The sequence below is a fragment of the Salminus brasiliensis genome, chromosome 19 (genome assembly GCF_030463535.1).
Source record: "Salminus brasiliensis chromosome 19, fSalBra1.hap2, whole genome shotgun sequence".
Classification (NCBI taxonomy): Eukaryota; Metazoa; Chordata; class Actinopteri; order Characiformes; family Bryconidae; genus Salminus; species Salminus brasiliensis.
The window spans coordinates 8,045,875-8,055,099 of record NC_132896.1 but is presented as its reverse complement, the minus strand read 5'-3'; the positions used below and the strand labels follow the sequence as shown (position 1 = coordinate 8,055,099).

Here is a 9,225-nt window from a genome sequence, read left to right as displayed (position 1 = left end):
CCCAACTCAGTCTAAGAACTAATCTTAATGCACCTTAATGCACCTGGGTCTTCTTCTATCTAAACTAACCCTAAGAACCCAGAGCACTTCTGCTAGCACCTTTCATGCACTTGTACAGTACTGCACAGTCAAGCCCCTGACCCCAAATCAAAACACCGGTCACGTTTTATTACATGCATGTGCTTTTGTTACTCACTGCGACTCAAGTCGAGCTCTTGCTGATTTACAAAGCAGCCTGCAAAAGTTCCCAGGCTTCCAAAGACACAGGTGTAGACAGAAAGTTTGCACAGGACAGCAGAGATTTGCTGTGGCAATGTGCTACTCCCACTGCCAGTGGAGGAACTGAACTTCGACCCGAGAGAGTCTGTTTGTGTAGACCAAAGAGCGCATCGTTTGGTGCCCATATCTCTGGTCAGCAGGGGGGGGGGGTTGTTGGAAAACATCCAAGCAAAATAATCAACTACTGTTTTATACATAATATACACTAATACATATTTATTGTTTATTTATTTATTTATTTATTTATTTACTGTCACCTCCCATGCTCGGACAACACGTGGAGACAGCCACCGCATGGTTGACCACACGCTGTCATAGAAACTGATGGGAAAGGTGCTGCTCCTGATCCTAACAGTAGGGGGCAGTAAGCAAACTCTCTGTTAGTATTCGCAGCACCGCTGTCCAGAGAAGTAGCTAACTCGAATCAGCGTGGTGCACTAAAGTGCTTAAGAAAGAAACTCTTTCAAACTCTCTTCTCAGATGTATGTTGTTGTTGTTGTTCCGTAGCTTCATACTTAAGGTAAAATAATGCATGACCTGGTCTTTCGTGCTCCTGGGCTCCCCCTGCAGCTGTGGAGTGTAATTCACTTTTTCTCCACTGCCTTAAATACAAATCACGCTTTGAGCGCCCCCTCATGGGCAGCTGTGAACGTGCATTTGTTGACAAGCTGAGAGAAAGGGAACCGACATCAAAAAGAAACTGAAAAAAGAGTAATATTACAGGATTTTTCACAAATATGACTTCTGGAGAGAGATGTGGAGCAGCTCCATTAAGCAGCACAGTGCAGTAGCAGCGTGGCAATGACAGAGACGCCGTTCTCCCCTTGTACGATCAGTGGCACATCAACGTGATTTTGAAGGTGTTTTAAGGAAATTCTTTAAAAAAGCTTCAAGAATGTCCCTTTTTTTCTAATATTAATTTTTAGTGATATAATAATATTTTCTAATAATACAATTCTAAAAATTTTTTTATTTTTAAAGATGTGTTTTTAAAAATTAAGAAAGGCCAGCGTCTATAAGGATTAACACTGTTTAAATAGTTTAAATATTTAAATAAGTAGAATTTGTCTAATTTCACAGGATTAAAAGTGGAGATTATTCCTAAAGTACTGTTAGTCTCATACTCTCCTGCCACAGTTCTCAGATTTTCCAGGGATGTTTTTCCCCCTGTTGGATGTTTCCTCCACCATTACTTCTAGTATGGGTTTCGTCATGCTGCTCGACTGGTGATCAATAAGGTCAACGGGATATTGATTATCATTGCTTTACACTATTACAGTACTTTCTAATTACCTGTGATTTATGCTAACTGTATGGATGTCACTATGTATCTATATATCTATCTATCTACAGTTGCAGTCAGATGTATTGTGTATAGTTTTGAATGAATATATACAACAATAAGTCTCAGTAAACAAGGAAAGATTATTTATTGATGCGAATAAGCATCATTGATAACATCAGTGGACATAAATTTGAGTTTAAATTAAAAACTCTACTTCTCTTGACAAATGTCCATGTGCACTATTATTCAACCCCAATGTCAGTACTTGGTGGAGCATCCTTTGCCTTGATAATCTCAAATAAGCGATTTCAGAAAGTGCTAATAAGCCTCTGTGCTGCAACTGATTTCCTTAAATCCCACTAAAATCTTTTGTGGAATTTAAATTCGAGCCACCACAGGAAATACAATGGCTGGTTCCTTAACAAAGCTTGTACTTGGGATCATTGTCTTGCTGTAGAGCCCAATTATCATCAAGGCACAAGTTCACTACAGAAGGCATACCATTCTTCCTTTAAATAGCTTGGCTATCAGTGGATCAGTGGATCAGTGATCCGCAAAAATGCCCCACATGATCACTGACCCATCTCTGCGCATGTGCCAGTTTGCCAGACAACACCCTAAGATCTATATTTGCTTTATTATTTTTGAATGCATTTTGAGCAGCTCTGGTCACAGAGAGGCAAAGGCTTCTATTGCAAGCTTACCTAAATTCCCCTTCACTTGCCATGTGTGTGACTGATCTGCCAACTCACTATGAGCTAAAGGGGACTGTAGGATAATTCTCATTTAAAGAGAAGTCTGAGACAGTATATTCAGTATTCATTGTTACAGTCTCTGCCTCATAAATTTGACCTTTGAGCTTGTTGATGAGTACAGGATCTACAATATCCATGACTCATAGCTGGTTTTGAAGAACACAGTCACCGGCGATTTCTGCACCTCCACCCTGTTGATGGCCACTTCCCTCAGCTTCTTCATCTGCATCTACAAGCTCCATTTCAAACCAGCAGGGGTTTGCTAGCTGGTATGCCTGGAAGGCCTCAATTGCATTTTTCAAGGCTTCTCCTGGCAAGGAGCTGAAGTAGTCATCTCCCGCAATACCTTCGATCTGTTTCATCCGTCCAGGCTCGTGCTTCTCCTTGTCCACAAGCCTGAAGAAGAGCTCCTCAAAGTGCTTCATGAGCTGGTACTTCACTGCCACGTTAAACGGAGCAGGTATGTCCTTCTCACTGCACACATCATCAAAGTAAGCCACTATGTACTTTTGGTAAGACGAAGAATGCACAAAGTCCGGTATGATGAGGCTGAGGGCCGGAGTGAGCAGGTCTCCCATAGGTGATCTGATGTCCTCCCTTGTCATCACCCTGTTTTTTCCACACATACCCCTCCACTTGGCGTACACCCCTGGAGAACATAATATCAGTACTTTATCTGAAGACCCAGCCAGCCTCTCCCTCTGCATCTCCAGCCACTGGATGCTGCCTACAGTACTCAGCTGGGTGAAGTCCAGCAGGTCCAGCATGACGTCGGTGCCACACTTGGCCCTTAGAAAGGCACAGAGCTTAAGGATGATCTCTTTGTACAAGGGATGGTCCAGGGAGTAGATGATAAGAACTTTACTGGGCCTTTGCACCGGATCGCTTTCCTCTTCCTTCTTGTCAGTGGCGTCATGAGAAGACAAATATGAATCTGTAAAAGGTGGAACATGTGAGACAAGCTATGGACAAAAGTATTAGGACACCTGCTCATTCATTATTTCTTCTGAAATCAAGGGTATAAAAAAGAGTTTATTCTGCTTTTCTTGGAGTAACTGTCTCAACTGTCCAGGGAAGGGTTTTTTGTTGTGAGAATTTGATTGCATTCCGCCACAGGAGCATCAGTTAGGTCAGGAGGCTGGATGATCACCACCCACCTCATCCTCAACTCATCCCAAAAGTATTGGATGGAGTACCACCATTCCAGAGAACACAGTTCCACTCCCCCACAGCTCAATGCTGGAGAGTTTTATACCCATCTAGTCCATGCCTGGCATTAGGCATGGTTCCAATAGGTTCATGTTTATCTATTCTATACAAGGACTAGACAAGCTGTGTGTGTGCATTTGCACATCTATGTCAGCAATGAGCAACTTAAAGTAGCTGAATACATTTATTAGAAAGGGTGTTCACAAGGGTGTTTTTGTAATACTGACCCTTATTTGAGTTGCTGTGCAGCATAGCAGCCTTGTATACACAAAATATCAGTCCCATTGCACCACAAACAGTCCAAAACATGTGCTGTCTGTTGTTTGTAGGGGCTGAAATAATAAATAATAAACATATAAATAAAATAAAATACATATTATCACATGTAAATGTTTTCACTAATAAAAAATGTGCAAGTTTATGGGATTCTCTGCTAGAACAATGTGTAGAAACACTTACAGGAGCAGATCTGAACCTTTTGCTGGTATTCTAAACAGTTATTCAGGCACCGGACAAAGAACGGTTTGATCTGTAGGAAGCATATAGAAAGACCCTAACTTTACTCCCTTGCAGGAAACAGTAAGAGCCATGGTTCAGCATTTTGTGCAGAAGTGAATGGGTGTGTCACACTCACCACAAAGACATATTTGCAGTGTTTTAACTGCAAAGCATCCAGAAAGAGTGTCACATTGATTGAAGTACGATTGTCCTTTAAGATAATAGAATTTTACATCATATATACTGTAGGCATTCTCCGTTTAGCATGACAGATCCATGAGGACGGTTTTACGATTGAGAATTATACAAGAGAAGTATCAATTAAACCATCAATCAAACAATCATAAAGCAAGGACAGTACCTTTGAAACTGTGCGGTCAGTGTGAAAGTTAGGACGGTGAAGGCCCACTCTGTACAGCTCCGAGAACTGTCCTGTATTAAAGGTCAGCAAAATCACTCGTCCATTATCATTACTGCCTGAAACCGACCAGGTGAGGTTGGGATCCCAGAGGCTGCCTGATATTTCCCCACATTTGCATGGAAGAAAGAAGTGTGACTTGTAAAAAACAATGCTAAACTGGGCATTGACTTTCCAGAGCTAAATGAATGGCTCACCATTCTCCAAGCATACTTTCAGCTTTTCCATTGTAGGATGTTTACACCCTAAACAAAAATGAATGATAAAGATCAGCGATTGCAGGATAGAAATAAGTAGCGTGTTGGTCAGCATGGCCATCACAGACTGGAGCTCACCTGGAACTGGGATCTGACTCTCATTTGCACGTCTCCCCACTTCTGGCTTTGGTAAATTAGATACAGAAACTTGATATTTCAACCCAGGATGGACCATGATGCGGTCTAAAGTAAAAGACCACTAAAAAGTGAATTAGAAGTTTAGCAGAAGTAATGAACTTTGTGGAGCCTAGAAAAAAGCCATTAGGTTATTCACTAACTGATAATGTATGACAACGCTGTATAGATGCTCTTACTGGCGTCCCCTCCTGCTGTGCAACCCGTGGTAGTGTCTCATTGAGGATGAAGCGAACACACAGGCTGTGGTTGGTGGCAATTTCGAGCACTTGCACCTCGGTCCCCTGCAGTGTGGCAATGCTTCCTACAATACAGAGCAAAGAGAAAGGACAGCAGCCAAGGGACACCATGCTGTTCTCTGAGTTAGCTTCATTAACCCCTTAGACGTTCACACTTTCCCCTGGATTTATGCAAACACCACATGTACACAGTGATTTTCAATTGGAATTGGTATCAGCCAATGAAAGGTTCTTTAGGAACCTTGTTTATTTATTTATTTAAAGAGGGAATTACACAGATTTTCCAAAGTTTCTGCTAGGGCTAGGCATGATGACCAAAAATGTGTATCACTGTATTTGTAACAATTTTAGAGGTTTTACTGTATATCTATGTATTTTAATACATTTATATATTATTTCATTTGCCAGCAAAATTGACTTTGAAAATTGACTAATGAATTGTCTTTCTTTTTTTTTTAAATAGAATCCTATTAGAAACAGAAGGCCTGTCTTTCTACGTTGCTTATTTCACCACTACAATGGCGTACTGCTAATACACATATTTAACAAACCAAAGTAATGTAAATAAATAAGTATGTAAATATTCTTATTGTGCAAAACAAACCTGTCATTACTGCATTCTCTAAAACATATATTTTAAACAATATAGCTACTGACACTGTGCTAAGCGTTAAAGCTGTTTGTGATGCATCCGAATTACGCAGCACTAAATTTCACCCTGTGCTACTTTATTGCGTAATTGTATTACGGTATAAAAGCAGACCAAAGTTTTTTACCAAATGAACGGCCATACCGCCCAGCACCACTTTCTGCCTAAATCAGTCATTGAGATGGTGAACAAAGTTATCCAGAGTAGTCTGATGTAAAATGACACATGATTGAGAAACTTAATTTCTTTACAGCAGTGATGAGAACTGGAGGTTCAGAATGTCTACACTGCAAATACAGCCATTTTATTTTAATTTCCAAAACCATCAGTTAACCTGAAGTGTTTTCAGAGTTAATGCTGATAGTGGTAAAAACACATTTCCTTTGGGGACTACTTTTACTTTTTAAAGCCCTGCATGTATCCCTCCATCATGCATGGTTTTGAAAAACAATATAAATGATAGTTTTGGCCAGGGGGCAGGCTGTATTCATAATTTTTCTCTGGTGTAGTTTTTAGAGGCGTTAACTCCTGAGACGTCTGGTCTGCGTTTACTCCCATTGGTAATTATTCTGGCTCACAGGCTTATTCAGAATTTCACATCAAACCTCTCTAAATGAGGTTCTCTACATATTACCCATTTAATTATGAGACAGACATTTTGAAAAATGAGCAGAATCCCCTTTTAAAAGTGTATAATCAAAGGCAAAACATCACTGCCGGGCAAAAACCTTGTATCTTACCTTTAGCTTTGTGACATAATAAAATCTGAGAGTTGTTCTTTATGTAGTGTCCAAATTTCATGAGGAATGGACCAATAGAAAAGCTCTAAAATGACACTGATGTCCATTGAAAGTGTATCAGTTTTTTCCTTCCCTTTCTGGAGATTTTGTGTGACAGCAGAGGTGATAACAGGTCTTACCATCAGTAGGCAGAGCGAGTGTAAGAATTAGAACAGGAACTATTTCTGCACTCTCATCTGCCCTGGATGACACTTCGTGCTTCACTGCAGGCAACCCTGGACAATACTTCCTCTGCTTCACCCATCCTTCGTCTGAACAGTGCGCCCCCACTGATTTCAACACAGACAGATATGAGCCTTTAGGTCTGTGTGTAAAATCCAGACATACGTTCTGAAGTAGCAGAGCTTATTTTATACTCACTGAAGTAGAAACGGCATGAGATTTCCTGATAAAGAAAACACAACGACTCAGTTTGATGTGAGCTGAGCTACATGGCCAGTGATCTATAGTAGCTAAATGAAAAAGAGAAACCCCTCACCTCCTGAGAGCACTGCACTGGAGGCTGCTCTATCAAACCAAGAGGAGAAGCCTTTCCTGCCACAGCTGAAAGCAACAGAAAGACAAAAATCATCCTTTCCCCCCAGTACTCCTGTAAGACTGCACTCAATCCTGCATGTGTAGACTGAGACATGCTTGAGGATGTGGCTGAAAAGTTGATAAACCCTTCTCTCATAGTAGACAGGAAACGACCAGATCAGATAATTCTGCACAGCGGTTTTCCATTGCAGAACATAAATAAAATAAATGACTTTCACTTTACCCTGATGAGCTGCACCTGTGGCCTGAGATTTCTCTGCTTTTCCATCACCAGACTAACTGCATGATTAACCCAATTAAGTGTGTGTGTGTGTGTGTGTGTGTGTGTATATATATATACTAATATATATATACTAATATAATATTATACCATATAATAAAATCTCACTCCATTAACTATTGTTGATGAACTCTTATGCTACTGTTTAAAGGTTTGGAATCAGATCCTGTATTAATGTTTGCTATTTTCTATACAATAACACTTTTTTTACTGTAATGTTTATTTTAACATTGCCCATGAAATGTGTTTTAGGTGTTAATAAAGTGATGAATAACATACTGTAATTATTTATTAAGCTATATAAAATTATAGCATGCATCTTCAAATTAGTGACTTCCCAGAAGAAGGAAAACATTTTCTTACATTTAAATGGAAGTCAACATAACATAAATGTTTATTCCAAGTAATTTAGACCATTTCTGTTGGTCCATTCATCTAGAATAAAATGAATATACATGTTTTCCACTGGCCAGCAGCAACATATTGTAATATACATACTATAGTATTCAATTCTATAAATGAATTTCCATTTTCCATGTTTCCCCCCAAGTTTCTACCTTGACAATTCATCTCCCCTTTGGAAACATAAGAAATTCTCTATTTAAATATAATTATAACTTTCATTCTTAATGCGATACAGCCTCCTCTGTCATTCTACAATCATCTAAAGCCCTGTTCATCACTCTGGACACATCTAACATTTCATAATATGTACCTACAGCTAGTGCTGGGCGATACGACCTCAAATCAGTATCACAATAAATTGAACATTTCAACCCGATTATGGCCAATAAGTGATTATATAAGCTGCTGCAGTTGCTCAGATGGCTCGATGTTTGAGTTCCCCACACGCGGTAGTGTGTTTTTCAGGGCACAGTACAAGAACACACACAGTGGGGAAAGTGTGAACACATTTTAAGAAAAAATCTGAACTTCCTACAGCTGTATTGTGTCCTACTGATTATAGGCACACAGGACTCACAGATCAGAAACATTTTAAAGCTGCAATCAATATATGATAAAACACTGTAACAAACACATTGCTTTTGTTGAAAAACTTAAATTTTCTGAATGCTAGAGTAGAGAATACAGCATATTTTGGACATACTGCTTTAATTAAAAATTAATGGAATAATACTATTAGTGTAAATTCCCACTAGAGGGCAGCAACCTTCCATAAACCAAGGTCATAATGTGCAGTACATCTACTCTTTCAATCCCTGTGCCATCCCAGAATGAAGGGCCTCCTTGGTAACATATATATAATGACCTTCACTCCTTCATTCCTGCGTAATCCAGGTTAGAGAATATTACACTTTTGCAGCTGCATTTAAACCAGTTCACCATGTCAGTGTCAATCAAACCCCATGGTGCTTTATAGTTGCTGGTTGTGAATGAGCAGCATTGCACATAATACAGACATTATTGTATTACTAAACTGTCTAGAGGACTCTGTTGACATGTTAATATCCCCAGTAGCACGCCAGCGGTAATCAGAAGCTTTGAGAAGGCCTCTTGCCTCATAATGTCACAAATTAATGTTAACAGTCTCCCTTCGGCAGGGGGACGCCAGTGCTTATAAAGACAAGGCCTGTTTGTGCATAGCACTGACATTAACATGGTACAGTTTGTATTGTTTACATTGTGGACGTTTAATTATGAATGTTGCAATAAATACGATACATAATGGCTTAAAATACAGTCGCGTTAAATGTACTTTTCCTGGAAATTAAGAAATGTGTGTGAAATTACCGTTTTGAGATATAGGATTGCATCTGACAGCAATGGTATATTTTATTTTTCAGTGTATTTTTATGTTTTTATAAAGATAAATATAAATATTAAAAAATTTCATAATTATGTGGGATGAAACATTATTAAAAA

The 9,225-nt window shown here is 39.4% G+C and overlaps 1 protein-coding gene across 1 annotated transcript; it reads right to left on the bottom strand.

The window, feature by feature from the left end:
* Positions 1-2,165: 2,165 nt before the first annotated feature.
* Positions 2,166-5,464, bottom strand: LOC140541226 (interleukin-17 receptor A). The gene is made up of 8 exons (XM_072663785.1): positions 5,016-5,464; positions 4,780-4,900; positions 4,642-4,689; positions 4,388-4,542; positions 4,163-4,237; positions 3,988-4,057; positions 3,756-3,860; positions 2,166-3,253 (listed from the first exon to the last, which is right to left on the bottom strand). The coding sequence occupies exons 1-8, from the start codon at positions 5,184-5,186 to the stop codon at positions 2,460-2,462; spliced, it is 1,539 nt and encodes a 512-aa protein (XP_072519886.1). The 5' UTR covers positions 5,187-5,464; the 3' UTR covers positions 2,166-2,459.
* Between the last annotated feature and the right edge of the window lie 3,761 nt (positions 5,465-9,225).

What these genes read in the sequence shown, in the direction of transcription:
- LOC140541226 (XM_072663785.1), bottom strand. Translation starts at nt 5,186, where the DNA reads ATGGTGTCCCTTGGCTGCTGTCCTTTCTCTTTGCTCTGTATTGTAGGA. An exon ending in CACAGCAGGAGGGGACGCCA is followed by an intron (nt 4,901 to 5,015) that starts GTAAGAGCATCT and finishes TTCACTTTTTAG; the next exon opens with TGGTCTTTTACTTTAGACCG. An exon ending in ACTGCAAATATGTCTTTGTG is followed by an intron (nt 4,058 to 4,162) that starts GTGAGTGTGACA and finishes TGCTTCCTACAG; the next exon opens with ATCAAACCGTTCTTTGTCCG.